At 36.7% G+C, this 18569-nt stretch overlaps 2 protein-coding genes across 3 annotated transcripts; one reads left to right on the top strand and one right to left on the bottom strand.

Annotated features, from left to right (window-relative positions):
• Positions 1-1625: 1625 nt before the first annotated feature.
• On the top strand, positions 1626-6499 carry LOC133736672 (protein NPGR2). 2 transcript variants are annotated; one of them, XM_062164258.1, is made up of 6 exons: positions 1626-1861; positions 2229-2564; positions 3068-3320; positions 3689-4914; positions 5597-5753; positions 5930-6499. In XM_062164258.1, the coding sequence occupies exons 2-6, from the start codon at positions 2313-2315 to the stop codon at positions 6244-6246; spliced, it is 2205 nt and encodes a 734-aa protein (XP_062020242.1). In that variant the 5' UTR covers positions 1626-1861; positions 2229-2312; the 3' UTR covers positions 6247-6499. The 2 variants fall into 2 exon arrangements, with proteins under 2 accessions (XP_062020242.1, XP_062020243.1); XM_062164259.1 differs by lacking the exon at positions 1626-1861 and adding an exon at positions 1899-1995.
• Positions 6500-6604: 105 nt separating this feature from the next.
• On the bottom strand, positions 6605-8842 carry LOC133736673 (polygalacturonase-like). The gene is made up of 7 exons (XM_062164260.1): positions 8485-8842; positions 8214-8345; positions 7903-8070; positions 7777-7800; positions 7453-7660; positions 7042-7355; positions 6605-6960 (listed from the first exon to the last, which is right to left on the bottom strand). The coding sequence occupies exons 1-7, from the start codon at positions 8791-8793 to the stop codon at positions 6760-6762; spliced, it is 1356 nt and encodes a 451-aa protein (XP_062020244.1). The 5' UTR covers positions 8794-8842; the 3' UTR covers positions 6605-6759.
• Between the last annotated feature and the right edge of the window lie 9727 nt (positions 8843-18569).

The following is an 18569-nucleotide window of genomic DNA, read 5'->3' as shown; positions in this document are numbered from 1 at the left end:
GTTCTTCTGCATTTGAGTATTGGAATCCAATGAACAAAGCCAAAAACTGATAACCACGAGCAAAGGGCTTATGGAAACTGCGATACTTCATATACTGAAAATGTATGCATCATGCCTTCAAAACAAATGTATTCAATTGGAATTGATTGATTTGTTAAAGAGATTATTTTGTTAAAGAGGTTGTTTTTGCTTTCTACTGTCAACTGATGGCTGCTACTTCATGACTCTGAAATTTAATTTTGAAAGATCTTGTTTTCACCATTTTCTACTATGAACTAATTTTACACCAATAAGTAGTTCGATACAAGAAACAAAATATTACATATATTATTTAGTAAAGAATACGAGACAAAATGAAATGGTTTCATGATAGAAAAAAGTATTTTAGTAGCATGTTTAACATTGATGACCCTTTTGGTAATTACAAATTTACAACTTACCAAAATTTGCATTTCATTCTCACAGCATTTCTAAAAATAGTTTACCAAACATTCACCTGCTTCCCCTCACAACAAAGTCAGAAGTGCTTCCTCTAGCAGCAAAGTTAGAAGTGCTTCCTCTCACAGCACATCAATCCCAAACTAAGCCATAGACTACTCAGAGTATAATTGTGTTATGGGAGTAGTCTTATACTATTTCTTTATTCTATGAACGGAGCATACTATTGGTATGTCTCATTTTGATCAAAAAAAAAAAAAACCATCATGGCTCATTCTTTACACATTTTAATACTGACCATGACTATATAGATCATGAAGATATTGACATATATTAAATATTAAAATCTTAGAGGCATCAAGCTTGAAAAACAACAAAGGTAAGAAAGTTAAGTTATTCAATTTTCACCTTATTCATGTGAGAAAGAATAGAGGTAATTTGTAATTACCATATTGCTATGTGCCGGAATTAATTAGTAATTAATTGCACAATAAAACAAAGAAGAATGTATTAAATAAAAATTTATGATACATAGCCAACCTTTTTTTTTTTCCTAAGTTTTTCTCATTTATTTATTTAATGAGGAGGGGCATAGATGAAAGTTTGATAAAAAAATGAGACCGAAAAAATATGTGTATTAAGTAACTGAGAGAGTGTATTTAAAATTTCTCTTTAGTAATACATTCAACTAAATAAAAAGTTAACCGATTGATGTAAAAGTTAAAATTTAGAAATTTAAAGTGAATTTCTTTTCACCCTTTAAACATTTTCACCCCAAATCAAGAGATCGAACTTAAAGGGAGTTTAACTTTGTGTCGTCCATCGTTTGTGAATTCAAGTAGAGGTTCAAAGAAAAACTATCAACAAAGCCAAGTATGAGGGCGTTCACGATAACGAAAATGACATCGACACAGTAAAAAACACGCTTCACAGTAAAAGATAAAATCGATGGAAAATGGGTTAAAAGAATAATGAAATAGACCTATAGAAGGCAGAGAAAGAAGACAATTAAGTGTATAGTTAAAACCGTTAAACGCCAACGAAGCAGGGTGAATACATTTTACACGTGGCGAGCAATTAGCCTCATCGACGACGGTAAAAGCAAACACGTGGCCACGTGGGACCGACGAAAAGGAATTTCCCAATTCCCGAAAACCCCAGATTTGATTTCTTTATTCCCAAATCGTTAACCCCTAGACAATCTTCCAGCTTACGCTTCAAATTTGCAGCCATGGTTTTCACCCAAATACGGCGTCGTAATGATTCGTGAACCCTAAAAAGGGTAAGGCCCAGCCCAGAAAAAGAAAGATTCAAAGACATCATCAAAGAGGCTTTGATTAAATTGAAATTGAAGTTGATGGGCATTGCTGATGATGCCAAGTGGGCTCTCAGCCTCTGCTTTTCTGTGTTGCAAAGACAAAAGGTGATTGCTTTGATTGGTTATTTATACAATTCATGATTGTTCCATCTGTTTTTCTAGGGTTTTTGATTTTCATCTGGCTCTAGTTTTGGGAATTCCTCATCAAAGTTTGTATCTTTGTGTATAATTATTGAGAGGTTGAATTGGGTTTTTGGTTTTTGATTCTGAATTATAGTTTAGGGTCTTGCCCAGAATTAAAGTTTTGGTTTTTCTTTTGTTTTATTAGTAACTTTGTTAAGAAGGGAATTGAGTTGGTTATTTTGGTTATCATAATCATCTTTTTGTTATGCAAAAGCTTGAGTTAATGCTTCATTGCCTGACTGATCATTTTGTTGATTTGATGATGATGATGATGATGATGATGATGTAGTGGACTTGTGTGATGGGTGGTTTTCGATTTCATGTATAAAGGTTACTGTGGGTGGTTGAAGATTTTGGAGCAGAGTGAGGCGTGATGAGGAGGAGAAGTGAAAAGGGGAGCAGGAGTAGAAGCTCGGGGAGCTTCGGAAAGATTATGAACTGTCTCTGCTCGGGAGAGCAGATAAGAGCACCGGATGATTTGATTTTTTCAGATAGTGAATCCCTTGCAACCAGGGATCATAAGAGTGAGTTTTCATCACGTGTCGATGCGGTTAACCACAAATCACACACCAATATTTTAGAAGCTGAATCATCTCTGCGGGAGAGTGGTGGTTTGAACTACGAGGTTTGTTTGCTTTGAAAACTTGTTTACTGATGGATTTTGATAAATGGATGTTATGATGCGTTTTTGTCAAATCCAGTTTTTGTTTCTTTCTACAAATCCTATATGATTCGTAGTCAATATGTAGATTTGTAAGCATCTTTAGTCTCCATCATGAACGGAGCAATGAAGTAACTGGATTTATGTAGAAAGGTTTGTCTAGAAATGAAATAACTTCATCACTCATATGGTCAATCTGCATAGATTAAGGCTGTTGAGTTCATAATAGGCCTCACTTAGTTCTTTCACATACTGATAGATTCTCCTACCCTTTTAGGGAAACACTATATTGCCTGGGAGACTACTTGGTAAAATTAAATACAGAGAATAAGAAATTATGGATGTCATTCATGTTAGAATGAAAATAGATTGCTTCTTAGGAGCCCGTGTCCAGCAATGCAGTATCTGTCTCGGTGATTTAAGCAGTTTTTTCTGTATTCTAAAGCTACAAAATCTTTAATTTGCAGGAAGCTAGAGCATTATTAGGAAGATGTGAATATCGTAAAGGAAACATAGAAGTTGCTTTACATGTATTTGAAGGAATAGATATTGCTGCAGTGACTCCAAAGATCAAAGTCACCCTTGCTAGAGCAGGCAAACATCGTAGGAGACATTCTCAAAGTTATGAAACCCCACCTATGTCTATAAATGCTGTCAGTTTACTTCTGGAAGCGATATTTCTTAAAGCAAAATCATTGCAGAGTCTTGGGAGGCTTAAAGGTACCAAAATCTGCTGTTGTTGATACCTTTCATTCTTCTTTGTAGAATCTTGGAGCTTATTACATTGTACATATTTTGAAACTCATTTCTTTTAATAAGGGAGTTATCTGGTTATTTTATTAAGGGAAACTAAAAACCGGTTTAGCTTTGTACGAATATAACTGGTTTCTAAGACATTTAGTAATGATGGCAGTGCCAAACCATATGGACTGAAAATAATGTTTTATTATACCATGATCTTGAGTTGTGTTACATTGGGTCGGGAAAAAATTGAAGAAAGGAGGGAATTTGTGAGCTCTCTACAATCTACATGATAAAAAGACGATCATTGCATGACTTATTTATCTAATTTTTTTTTGTTCTTGCAGAAGCTGCTCAATCTTGCAAAGTTATTCTGGACACTGTTGAATCTTCATTACCAGGCGGTTTACCTCAAAACTTAGGCGCTGACTGTAAATTCACTAAATTGCATGATATTGTAAGCCAGAGTGTTGAGTTGCTCCCAGAACTGTGGAAGTTTGCTGATTGTCCACATGAAGCTATCCTCTCATACCGATGGGCTCTACTCAGTCATTGGAACCTTGATACACAAACTACTGCAAAGATTCAGAAAGAGTTTGCCGTTTTTCTGTTGTATTGTGGAGATGAAGCAAGCCCCCCAGACCTCCGCTTCCAAATGGATAGTTCATTTACACCGAAAAGCAATTTAGAAGAGGCTATTCTTCTGCTAATGATACTGCTTAGAAAAGTTTCTCTCAAAAGAATTGAATGGGATCCATCAATTTTGGATCATCTTTCATTTGCTCTATCTGTTTCTGGGAATTCCAGGGCTTTAGCTACTCAATTTGAAGAATTGCTACCTGGTTTTATTGATCGGAAAGAGAGATTTTACAAACTAGCTCTCTGTTACTATGGAGCAGGTGAAGATTCAGTTGCTTTAAATCTTCTGAGGAAGTTGTTGGGTAATTATATGGATCCAATGTGTTTTCCAGCTCTGTTGATGGCATCAAAGATATGTGGGGAAAACCGCAGTCATGCAGAAGAAGGGGTAGGTTTTGCACTCAGAGCCCTTGAAAGTGTTGATGGCAAATGTGATGAATCAAAAAGTACTGCCACTTGTTTATTGGGCATATCACTTTCAGCACACTCTAAATCAGTGGTTACTGATGGTGAGAGGGTGACAAGACAGGCCAAGGCACTTGAGGCCCTGAAAACTGCTGGGCAATTGACAGCAATGAGTGACCCCATTATTCTTTACCATCTCAGCCTAGAATATGCTGAGCAGAGAAACTTAGATGCTGCGCTTGACTGTGCAAAGCAAATGCTAAATCTGGAAGGTGGATCTAATATTAAAGGTTGGTTATTGCTGAGCAGGATACTATCAGCTCAGAGACGGTTTGTGGATGCTGAAACAATCATAGATGGTGCTTTGGATCAGACAGGTAAATGGGATCAAGGAGAACTACTGCGCACCAAAGCCAAACTCCAACTTGCAGAGGGTCAGTTTAAACGTGCCATTGAGACGTACACTCAGCTTCTTGCTCTTCTTCAAGTTCAGAAGAAAAACCTTGGTGACAGGAAGAAGCTTCTTAAGGTCTGTCATTCTTTATTTGATTACTTTATCCATTTATCCAAGGATTCTATTTCAGAAACTTTTATTTTATATATATATATATATATATATATATATATATATATATATATATATATATCATATATATATATATATATATTGATATATTAAACAGGAGGGACTTGGGAGTGATGTTTGTTTAAGAATTTAATGCATGACTTCACTTATACAGTGACAGAGAAAATGCTGTTTGAGAATTATTCTGGTTCCATGGTTGTGTCATTACTAGTCAAGAAGTTCTGACAAACTTAAAGTAGTAGGAGTTTTCTAGCCTGTTGGTATTTCTGATGTGTTGAAGGAAAGAGAATGATTCATGTATTGAAGTATCATCTATCATGTTACTAAATTTGATGGAGTTCTGTGTTTTTATTTAGAAATAGAGGTATAGGCTCATAAACTCATATTCCGTTGGGTCATGAAACTGTATCATTAAAGAATCAACTTAATAAATATTATCCCTAATTGAAGAGTTTAGAATGGATAGTCTTCTTTCACTCGTAAGTACATGTGTATTGGGTAACTGTAGATCCATTTTCTAATAACAGTTTATGTTACCCTAGACATCATTTCTATGCGTCTCTTTGCAAGACCTTCAGATAAAATTGTTCCACTGAAATAAACTTATTTGTGTTCTTAATGACAGAGTACTAGACGACATTTGGATAGAAGTTTGGAATTGGAGATATGGCATGATCTGGCACACGTCTACATAAATCTTTCACAATGGAGTGATGCTGAGATTTGTCTCTTCAAATCTAAAGCCATAAGTACTTACTCTGCAACTAGATGCCATGTCACAGGTAAATTCAGGCAACCACAGTTAGTTTCGATTTCTATTCATCCAGTTAGTTTCTTCATGCTCCAAACAACGGAGAAAATAATATATAATAGATATGTGAATAGTAGTACTGTTTGTGGAAACTTTGATGCTGGTGCATATAATGTATTATACTAACAAGGAACATCGGTTCTGCAGGTGTACTTTATGAAAATAAGGGCCTCTACAAGGAAGCTGTGAAAGCTTTTTCAGAGGCTTTGAATATTGATCCCTCCCATATACCGAGCTTGGTCTCTATAGCTGTTGTTCTCAATCGGCTTGGTAACTCAGAAACAGTTGTCAAAAGCTTTTTGATGAATGCATTAAGTCTTGATAGGATGAACCATTCCGCATGGTATAATCTAGGCCTACTTTACAAATCCCAGGGTACCCTGTCTTCTTTATCTGAAGCTGCTGAATGTTTTGAGGCTGCACTCTTTCTTGAAGAGTCTGCTCCTGTAGAACCCTTCAGATAACCATATATACACTCGCGCGCTCTCACACACACACAGATGTATGTAAACCTTTCTTTGCTGTCATGTTCAAAGTTAATAGTTATCACCCGCATATCCTCTTAGATGATGACAGAAAAAAAAAAAAAAAAGTGAAAATAGTTACCATTCTTTACAAAGCCTTTGCAGGGGAGTCTCTGTATTCTAAAGTAATCTAAAACAACAAATGTAATTATCTTTTTCTTTGATGTAAAATTGCCCCTTTTTAATTTTTTAATTTTTTAATTTTTTAATTTTTTAATTTTTTTTTATACAAGGCTATGGTGTCTGGGAACCTTGGCTTCAACTTGTAAGCTATCTTCCACAATAGAGATGTATGATATATCAAATTTGTCTTGAAATTCAATGAATTGGATTTTATTGATTTGGTTAGTATACTTTTAATTACACGATAATTACAGAGATTATTTATCTACAATGGTATGTATATTCACAACCTAAAGCCAATTTTCATGATGCCCTTGTTTCTATGAATTTTCAAGCACATCGAGGGGAGACATTTCCTTTGTAAGCCAGATTAACATTGCTGCATTCTGCTCCTTTGTCAAGTTGAACATTTTGCAGCACAATTCCCTGACATGGAATGCTCTTGCTGCAATCAAATGTTATGGCATCTTTTGAAGTGCTTGTCCCTCTGATGTTTTGGTACAACACATTTTGTACCTTCACTGCCTTGCTCTGCAATATTTACAAAATTAATTAGCAAAACCTGTCATTAAATTTGAGGTACTTGTTATTGAAGGTCAACTGATTACCTACCTGTTGTTTGCATTGTCCTTCGTCACTGGTGTCACAGTAGTTTTGGTCTATGATTATGGGGTTGGTCACATCATTCATTTCTATGTTTTGAAAAGCAATGTTGCTTGCCATTCCTGAGCCTCCTTGCCATGTTTTGATCCTGATTCCATTCGTGGTTCCTGAAATCTTAGCTCCGTTCACTGTTACTTGCGAAACATGGTCTTCAGACCCTCCTTTCCCCAAGCTACCGATACTGATTCCATGGCCAGGTCCACAGGTAATACTGGAGGCTTGCACATTTTGGGATCCACTTACAATTGAAATGCAATCATCACCTAGAAAACAAATATAATTGTTTCCATATCAGGACGTTTATAGTTGGTCATTTCTCATTTTCTCTAGTAGTTTATGAATGAGGATCCTCTAGCGTACCTGTTCCGATATTGCTTTTCGAGATTGTGATGTTCTGGGTATTGGCAACATGAATACCGTCAGTGTTGGGACTAGTCTCCGGCGCGGTTACTGTTAGATACAAAGCTTGAACATTAGCGCACTCTTCGAAACTGACGTGCATTTGCTGTGCGTCTTGGAACTTCAGATTCTTCACCACCAAGTTATTGCATTTGTAGAAGGTCACAGCCTGCAAGTAATTAAACCGGCCTTGATTTCAAACTTAATTAATGTACTTACTCAATTAATTAATTTGAAATGCACACAGGAAGATATATATATATATACACACACACACACACGTACCGTAGGTGCTTGCGTCCCGCAGGGCTACAAATCAATGAAAATAATTACGTGCATCAGTTAATTAGCTTTCAGAGAAGAAAGGATGACATCATTATCATGAAGATGCTTAATGAAAATCTACTATACCTTGGTTTGTTTTCTTTTGCAAGAGTTTTGCCACCAGATTTGACCGTTGCCATTGATGGTTCCAGGACCTTGAACTAACAGATTTCGAACGTTGTCAAACATGATCCAGTGATTGAGATCTTTGCTGTAGACTGACCTGTCACCAGATGCTTCTATGGTTCCATATATCTGATATATATATATATATATATATATATATATATATATCCAATCAATTCATGATTAATCCCGAATTACTTCATTTTATACATAATTTGATGTTTAAATGGAGTATAGACTACAATAAGATTTTTAATTGAATTTTGCATTACCTGCATTGTAAGCTGATCAGATTTGCATGGCCCTGAAAATGTGATTGGCTTAACAAGATAGTTCTTCTTTGGCACCAGAAGAACTAGTGCCCCACTGGAACTACAAGCTGTCTTCCATGCCTTTTGGAATGCCTGAAACAAATCCATGTAAAGAAATAATGACACATCAATTCTCTAATTTACATGTAAAAAACTAATGCATTCAAAGTTTCAAATAAATGCATGGAAACTATTTGTACCATATTTATTTATGACATTATTATAAGCGCACCTGTGTGTCATCAGCAGCACCATTCCCTTTGGCGCCAAAATCATCGACGCTAACCTTTTTAACGGAAGATGATGTGCTGAAGAGCCGAGTTCGGAGATTGATCCGGTCAGAGAACTTGAGATTCTCAAGGATGCTCATGTACGAAGGATGAGCTGCCCCGGAACCATAAAAACCAGTTGCTTCACGATGAGCATCATCAACATAACTATGAAGTAATGAGTTCTCTTGGAAGCTGCTACTATAACATGAAGAACTCAAAGAGAGAACAAGAAGAACACAGAACAGCAATAAAGGTCTCATTAGAGCCATTGCTTCTTTCTTTGTTTAGTAATGAGAGAGAGAGAGAGAGAGAGAGAGAGAGAGACTGGTTAGTGTATGGATCGGATTGAGATTCAAGTAGCTTGGGATGAGGAGAATATGATGAGGAGCTTGAGTATTTATAGACAGCGACGGAGCTCAGAGAGAGAGAGAGAGAGAGAGAGTTGTATGTGCGGCGGTTAAGTTGTGTCTGGTTCTTTCAGGTATGGCCGGTCTCATGGCACATTGAGAGGTTGAGACGAAATGATTTACTATCGATGACGACTTTTGCTCCATGCATAATATGCATGCTTATATTCAAACCTACATGCTTAGCATAAATCAGAATGCAACTGTTTATGATGCTTTATATTTCATCATCTTCTTAATCTCAGAGCATCGCTGATTTCTACGGCACATAGATTAGTTCGTTATGCTATGTCGGTCACAAACGTTTGTTCATTTGATTTACATACCGAGTTTTCTCATTTTCTTTTCGAGTACTTTGTTTCAAATCCTGTTTACTTCAGCTAATTGTGTTAAGATTTAGAATTTAGTACGTCGATTAAGACATGTATGTATAAATGGAAGTTTAACTAATGGATTCAAACTCAATCAAGATATACATATATATTATATGAACATCATGGGATGTAAGCTCGATCATGGTATTAGAAAATTAAAAAGAGGCACTGCCCATGCAAACATATTGTATTCTTGGGTGCATATCTCTATCTATTTGAATGGATGCCTATGCTTCATGATCTTGCGTATGTTCTTGAACTCTAAAATCCGTTCAGATCGAAAGTACAATACAATAATATGTTTCCTATGTCATACCAAACATTAAAATACGTATTGATCATTCTAGAGCTTGATGGTCGCAACGTATATATATACAAGATATATGAGTTTATACAATATACTAATTAAATATAGAGATGAACAAACATATGGTCATGCATGGGGTTACATTAATACACAAAACATACACTGTATTATGATGAGCTTCTTTGATGTCATTGTATGTGGTGTTAGGGATTTTTGCACACTAAGGTTTTAGGTTATTATCCATAAGGTTTAAAGAGATTAGGGGAATTCAAAATCTACGGCAATCTTGTCTCCATACTTGTCGTTCTCTGATTGAATAGGCACCTCCTCTTGGAAGCGTGTGGCTCAAGCATGCTGTCTAGCCTCTCAGTTCACGAAAGATTAATCTGAGTCGCCGCCAAATGTTTGCTGGGCTTGTTGGATATGGTTTGGACTTTGGATTGGGGAGGATGGGTGTTAGAATAGGAAAACATTTCTCCCACGGATTTGGACTTCTGTTTTTTTAAGAGAAATAGTACGTCAGCTCTTTATTGAAATAAAACTCAATTAAAATTTAAAAGTATAATCCTTTAACAAAGCATCAATAATAACATCAGGAGGGATAGTCTCCCACGAGGTAGAAGTCCTATAAATTGAAATAAATTTAGCTAAATTACGAGCCACATCATTAACTTGACGATAAGCATCACAAAAAATAGAGCCAGGAATCAAAGTGAATCCCTCTATAATGTCCATTATACACACGACCCACAAATTTGGACTCTATTTCATTGTCATTTCTAAAATGACATTCTTCCCTTTTCCATAATTAGGTAAGAGCAAAAAAATAGCTAACTTGAATCTTTTGTAACTGCAACTCCTCAATTCAGTTATTAATGCTTTGTTAATGGCACTGATGTCGAATTCTGGACTTTCAATTGGGCTTATCAATTTCCTTTAATAAATCTAATCCCAAATGAATAGAAACCTGATTGATCTTGATAAAAATGTTAGTGATTACATCCTTAATGGCTGCTGGAATATCTCTAAACTAAATCATGTTTTGACTCCTGATGTCGTTAATCATATTCTGGGCATTCCTTTGCCTGCCTCTTCTATTTCAGATGAATTTGTTTGGGGACCTTCCCCTAATGGTATCTTCTCTATCAAGTCAGCTACTTGGATCCAATGTAATATATGTAAATTAAATTGACTACGTACTATGATTATGTAATCCATTAGTGCAAAACATTGGTATTTCTTGTTTGTACATTTTGGCATCCCACATACGATCGCCATGTGTATTATTTCTAGATTAGCTAACTTTTAAGCACTCGTATAGACTGTCAGAGCCGTACTAAAATGGGTTTAAAGCTTAATCTCCTTGGCCACACATTATGGTATGGAGCAAACATTTGTTGATTAGGTATTTTACTGCCTTATTTCACTTGGCAACTTGTCATTAATTAGCTAAGATAAGAATGAAAGTGAGTACGTAGGGTGATTCACTATCATGGAAAATCACTGACTGGTTATATTAATTCACAAGTAATCTTCAGAAGTTATGTCATGTATTTTTAGGACTAAATTCAGTAAATTGCTTGTCGTTAATGAACATTGTAACTGCCAAATAACTAAAAAAAAAAAAAAGTACGTATAAGCTTAACTTAAACTCTTCAAAAGTCTTTTCTTGTCAAATAGTGGAGAAGTCTCATACAACACCATCCCTATTCTTCATCAAGATGCAAAATCACACACTGACACAAACCTCACTATCAAGCAGCTACAGCTAGTAATTGATTGTAGAAATATCAAGACTATTCCTTAATTATCAGCTAAAATCTAGCGCTAGGATTAAATATTATAACCTATGGTGGAGGTGTCTTTGATTCTTTTTTTTATATTTTTATTTCATCCTATGAGAAAGAGGTATTATGATCAGCATGCACATGAACTTCACAGTGAAAGATGATATTGCAAAATACCTAAAATAAAGGAGGCAATAAACCACCATTCTTATACAAATTCCATATTTTGATATTGGAAATTAGCTCTCGTTTTTATATTTCTAATAGTACCCATTATTGAGGAAATTAGATTAATAGGTTTGGTCGGGGATAGATTGCTCTTCCAGTTTATGAAAATAGTCGAAATACAATAATCTTGGTATATAAAGGAGGAATGAAAAGAAATACCTAAAATTAGCTCTTGATGTTCATGATTTATGGACAAAATTTACAAGACAATTAATATGCCACATTTAAAAAAAAAAATTAAAAAATAAGGGCCTGTGCAACTGTCTTCAATTTTGTATTAATGAAACTACTGAATGCAATGGTGGGATATAAAATCTGAACCCATATTACAAATAAGCAATAACAGAGCATCTCAAATAATAACATGAGCTTCCACTAAACCTATGTATTCAAATATGCACCAACTATTAAGACTTGTCATACTAGCAATTTGGGAAGGGCCGGCCCTGTGACTTTAGAGGCCCAAGGAGAACGGAATTTCGAGGCCCAAAGAAAATACTTAAATCAATTTAAAATTAAGATTTCATAGTATTACTGAAATATAACTCGTTTTGCATTTTTAGGTGCAAATGTGCTAATGAAACTTACATAATCAAGTTTTCCAACAATATATTTTTCAATAGATATCATACATAGTCTATCACTCAATCTCTCTTGTGACATAGTACACCAAAGGTAATATTTGATCAATTTCAACTTACAAATTGTGCGACAAAGCCTCTTGTTCAAGAGTCAATCTAAGTACCTAAGTTAAATTAATATTTTCATAGTCTTTTTTTTAGATTTCTAAATAAATTTTTTACTGTCTTCGGATCTTGTTGTATGAATAAATGCTTTTACCACAAAGCACATTTTTATTCTCTTTTTCAGTTTTTCTACTGTATTTTTTTTTTTTGTCTTTTCTTTTAGGCTGGTCACGTGGGCTGCCCCCTACAGCACATGTTTAACTTTTCCTTTTCTAACTTATATTTAATTATTTTTTTGAGTTGGGCTCTTGGGTTACCTACTACTTCTTTCCGTTTATTCTATTCGAGTCTTTTTTTTTTTTTTTTAACTGGGCAACATGATAATTTTTTTGAGGCCCACAAAATTAGAGGCCCTAGGACTGGGCCTAGTTCGCCTAGGCTCAAGGCCGACCCTGAATTTGGGCAACTCCATTTACTTTACAACTGTGAGTCGGTGACATACCTGAAAGATAAAGCAATAACAGTGTTATATGATAATTAAACCAGCTTTCTCAATATATTATCGACTATAACTACATTCAACGACACTATATTTCATTATTGCACTAGGAGGTTGCAACCATTTGAGTATGCAAATGACTCGACGCCTCACTAAACTAGACAAGGCACTTCAAGTGCACATACATGCATCTAGCCCGACTACCCCTACGAAATATTTGTAGGGACTTATTACACGTCAAATGCGATAACTAAAAGATTAAAATAAATAAAAAGAAATAAAAGAACTTTAGCCCAGACATGACCTAAAAAGAGGGCCCAAGCTCGAGCACCTGCCAAGGGAGCTAGACGATTGCAGCCTACCAACCAAGATTGACACGAGCCCAGCATGACCACCCCCACAGAATCACTCTCTTCGCTGCACGACCACTTATATCGGACACCTCCCCCCCCCCCCTCCCCCGCCCCCGCCCCCAACCCCAACCCGGGTCGTCACCGCTACATCATCCCCATCACGCTAGCTAGAAGCATCACTCTTCCCAACCACCCTCTCCCCAAATCAGATCCATTCAACCCAAACCAGATCAGATATGAGCACAGCAGATCCCAGCCTCATTACCATATGTTCGTTACCACCAGGGACCTTAGACCCAGAGACACCAACTCAATCCACCCACAAGGCTAGCTAGCCTCTGCTTTCCCCCTCCTTCAACTCACAGATAGCCACTGCGATCTCTCCGATCAGTACGAGAACACATATGTCGAGGACTACCTGGGGCCTCATACCAGACCCAAACCGAGTCGAAAATGGCTCGTCTAACGGTGGCACTGGCAGACAAGGAGGGGAAATTTTTCTTTTTTTTCTTAGGTGCCCGTAAGAGCATTATGTAATTTGTTAGTGGGAGGCAATACTTTATACATAGTTTATTGAATCAAATTGATTATAGGTTCTATGCAATTTACAAAACCCAATTTCTTCAATGACAATACAATTTTACTAACCCTCAAATGACATATGCAAAACCCTTCAATGTGATATCTTTTCAAATAGGAAATGTACAAATGCTGGTTGAAAAGAAATGTTGTAATTTTAAATTCAAAATCCAAAATGAAAAAATAATTAAGACTTAAGTTACCATATTAAAGAAAGGCTATAATAAAAGCATCAGCAGACTTGTTTTGGATTACAGAATCATCATAATTAGCTTTTTTGAATCGAAGGAGATCAGTCAGTTTTATAATTCAGCAAGCAGTACCAGAAACAACATACCCCTGAGGGGCTGACAAAAAGAGCAGTCCTTTAGGACATACAAAGGACCTATTCTAAGAAAACAGAGTCTCGCACTCTCGGGTACACCCACCTTTTACGGACAATCAAGAACATTTATTCTAACAAAACCTAGAAACTCATAAGCAAATAAAATAAATGTGACAACCGAGCAACTAGATCTTGCGACCCGGCCAAGGGGAAAATAAAACATTGCTAGTTGAGGATGCTGCACCTGTATCCCCTACAGTTCCACCATCTGCATGCAACTCCTCCATTTGTTCAGTCTCAGGATCCTTGCATGTCTCCTTCTCCACAATAGCTTGGACCTTATCATCTTTTTTTACAAAAAGAGAAAAGCCCAACACTAAACTAAAAAGTAAAAACACCAGCCCTAAATAGACCCATAGCCTGACCCAAATAGGCAATTTCTAGCAATGCCCAATGCTGAGAAACCCTAGCATCCCAATGCCAGGCCCAGACATCCAAACTAGGGCAAACCTTAGAGAGAAAACCAGCCTCCTCCACAATGCTGCCGTTGTAATTGCCGTAATCCACCGCCGCCCCTAACGTTGGAACTCTGCCATGTATGCACCTGTGCTCAACTCGGCGCCGCCGCCACCACTTGTGAAGGCAACAACAGTGTAACCCACCAACGAAGGTAGAAAATTTATAGTTAGTTCTTTCCCTGAGCAAACCCGCACCGCCCTCACTTCCGACAGCTGCGCTACGATTCTGGTCCATCCAAGACTTTCAGCAACAGAGATGCCAGAGTCGCCGCCTCCGCAGATTAGAGAAAGCTGCCTGAAGGTGCCTCCATTGCTGCAGCTAAACACCAGCCTGTCACCACCAACCAAAGGCGGATTTCCAAACGCCGACATCGCCCCAACCACCAGACCATCTTCAGTCCCCATACCTTGAGAATCTTCAATCAGAAAACCTCGACCCCTGCCATCATTGACCGTGATAACAACAAGAAGAAAAAGGCCGTAGCTTATGGACACAGATAGCGATCGAGCAAGCCCGTCACCACCGTGGAGTAGATGAGAGAAGAGAAGACGACACCCTTTATTGTCATAGGTACAGACTGCCACCAACCAAGGCTAGCCGCCATCGAGAAGCCTCTCGCGCAAGAGTCAGAGCAAAAAACATAGTTCCGCTAGAAAAAAGGAGGTTCTAGTTGGACCTTCGTAGATATTACAGATCCTAATATAAATTCATAAGTTAGAGCAGCATAAATTCATTGAAACTTTAACCTTAAGAAGCATATTTAAAGACCATATGAAAGTAAATAGCTTTTTATTTTTTTTATATATTTTTTTATGATAGAAACAAAACAAAGCAAAACTAGAAAACAAAACCACGAGAGACACCCCCTCCTAGCTGATCCACATGGAACACTAGAGACATAGAAAAGGGCAAACAGAAAAACCAAACAGATGGATTATGAGTAATATGCACTTCCGAAGCTAGACGATCAGCAACAAAATTAGCCTTGCGATATACATGTCTGAAGAGTACTGACTGGAACTGAAGAGTAAGCGCCTTGATATCATATAATAATGTTTTAATTCGCCAAGGAGTCTGGCAGCGGCCTTGAACACAGTCAATTAATAACTTGGAATCACCTTCCATAATAATGTTGAAATGATGATATAAAAGGGCAGTGTGTAGTCCATCTCTAAGAGCCGTGGCTTCCGCAACAAGCACTGACGCATTGTCAGTCTTTTTATTAGCTGCAAAAAGAGGGTTACCATCCTCGTTGGTAGTCAAACTATTCCTGATGGAACCATCAAAATTTAACTTGACTTGATTTATATTGGGAGGTTGCCACTTGATAAGGAAATATTTTGAAATCTTTGGGTGAGAGAATCTGGGATTAGCCTTCAAATAACTGGAGCTCATTATAAAAGCTTGAAACACACATGAAGCAGGAGAAACAATGATGTTCTTAAATATTAATTTATTCCTGATGTGCCAAATGGCCCAAGCAGTATACTAGAAGCAAACTGATCTGAAGAAGAAGAATGGTGGTTCCAATATGGTCAAGCGAATCAAGAAAAGATCCATTCCAAATGATTTCATCTTGAGTATCAATGACTAGGACAATTCTTAACTTGTGACATAGTAGCCGACTTGATAGTAAACTTCCCATTACCGGAACAACCCCAAATGATTTCATCTTGAGCATCCATTACAAAGTGAAAGAAAGGGTAAAGTGAGTATATAAAATATACAGAAAAATATTAATTAGACTTGTTGATTATATAAGAAAGCTATGCTGAGCTGGAATGGGTGTACAATTATAAGCAAATAAGCATGGATTTTACCTATTAGAGTAATAGAGAATTCAGTTTATATCTTTTTTCTCTTAAAGTATTGCTGCAACTATGCTCATAGTATTAGGGAACCATATATTTGGTATTCTCTTGTAAATTTAATAATTTTGAATCATAGTTTGTTTTTTTTTAAATTAAGGGTGATTAAATTGTTAGAGACTATGTACACTAAAGACTAAACATAGTGAAATTGGCAGATATTTTTTAGATCATAGTTATTTTGTATCACGAATTCGCGATATAGTGTAATATTAAAATATATTAACTACACTATTAGATGCACTCAGAGACACTCTAAGTCACTTGAAGCTACTTTTCTCTGTTCTCAAACTTAGGAGTTGCTGGTAACATACTATTATTGGGGAGCATGATTGAAAAAATCTTTTTCTCCCTGGTTTTAACTTTGAAGAAAAGTTTGGTTTCATGATCAAATTCTAATGTTCATTGCTCATATGTCCACGGCTACCCCTAACATTTATTTTGTTCCAGCTGTTTGTTTGTAACATCATTGTTGGATGTGAAAGAGGTGGTGCTTAATGCGGGGTTGACCATGATGATGATGGTGCTGAGGTTAGTGAGTGCATCGCTGCTTCACTTGATTTGGTATCTCATTACAGCCAAATAGCCAATTAAGGTAATTTTTTTGGAACTTGGATGGTTTTCCTTTTTTGTTTGCTTCAATGCCAGGTTTGTGCAGATATATGTTTTACTCTTCGTACCACAGTTGAGTGTATTAGTGAAGATGGACATCGTCTGTATTAATGATGATCAAGATACCTTGCTAGTCCAATAGTTATTATTATTTTCAACAAGTATATTTTCTTGACCATAAGGGGAACGTTTGTTATATGGGATTGGATTAGATCATCTCATATAAACAGACTTATCCCGTGTTTGGCATCACCCAGGACTCCATTAAATGAAACTATGGAGTCCTAAAAACAGACTCAACACCTTCTTCCATGGTGAGCCCAAAAATCATCGGACTGTGGAAGCTGCGTTCTTCCCTTCAGCCTCGTCTTCTCCACAACCTTCACCCGTTTTGAAATTAAGCACAAATACCTCATTCCTAGCCCCAACATTCATAATTGAATCAAAATTAGCCTAAGAGAATCCAAAACCACCACCACAGATGGTGTACCCGACAGTGACTGAAACACCCATAAATCAATTCTTCCAAAACATAATCAAATTCGAAAATCATGTAAACTAGCATGTAGAACACGAAGAATAGATTAACTTTCATACCTCATGCACCTCAATATATCGCCAGAGCCGCCGAAATTTGTAGAGAAACCGCCGGAGACTTCAGCGTTCGATTCTCTCTCCACGAATCGAACCCGACCAGTGCTCCAGCCGGAGGTGGCCTGACGGCGGAGTTTTGATCAGGTCACCGTTTGGAGCTTCGCTGGTTTTGCAGGTTGGTGTGTTGATGGTTTTAGTTCTATGATTAATCCTGCTGGCACCAAACGTGGGTCAAGACATTCTATAGCATAAGCCAGGCTTGAGGAGTGCATGACTCTTTAAAGAAATTAAGACGGGGTAATACAATCTCCCCTAACAAATGTGCCCAAGATGTATTACTTGCTAGAGTTTAACTTTTGTTTTGAGGTCAAATAACACAAGGTTATAGTTAATTGTAACTTTGTAAGTAGACACACATCAAACTGTGATCTTGACGTACAAGTGAAATTTATTTCCCTAAAAAGTAAAATTAAGATTATTAGAGAAAAAATAATAAGCTATTGAAAAAATATATATATTTTTTATATTAGTAGGGATCTAATCCATGATTTAGTTTCACTCTAACTCAATTCACTATTTTTTTTCACCATTGGGAAACCGAATAATGGAAGAAAAATTATGGAATTGAGTTAAAAACGAGGGGGAATAGTGGAAGAATATACACTAAAATTAAGGGAAATAAAAAAGATAAAGGAAAAGAAAAGGAAAAAAAAAGCTAAAAGCCAAATATACTGTGGGCCATCAGACCAAAAAGGAAAAAAAACTGTAGGCCGACACAGCACTGACAGAAGTTGAAATTAAGTAGAAAAAGACAAACAAACATAACAAGGAGACAGTACAACTGTACAAATATACGCTTCTTTATACGTATTCTCTGCCACTATTTGAATCATACTTCGTTTTTCCT

This window comes from Rosa rugosa, chromosome 3, assembly GCF_958449725.1.
Source record: "Rosa rugosa chromosome 3, drRosRugo1.1, whole genome shotgun sequence".
NCBI lineage: Eukaryota > Viridiplantae > Streptophyta > Magnoliopsida > Rosales > Rosaceae > Rosa > Rosa rugosa.
This window is presented reverse-complemented; position numbering and strand designations above follow the sequence as displayed.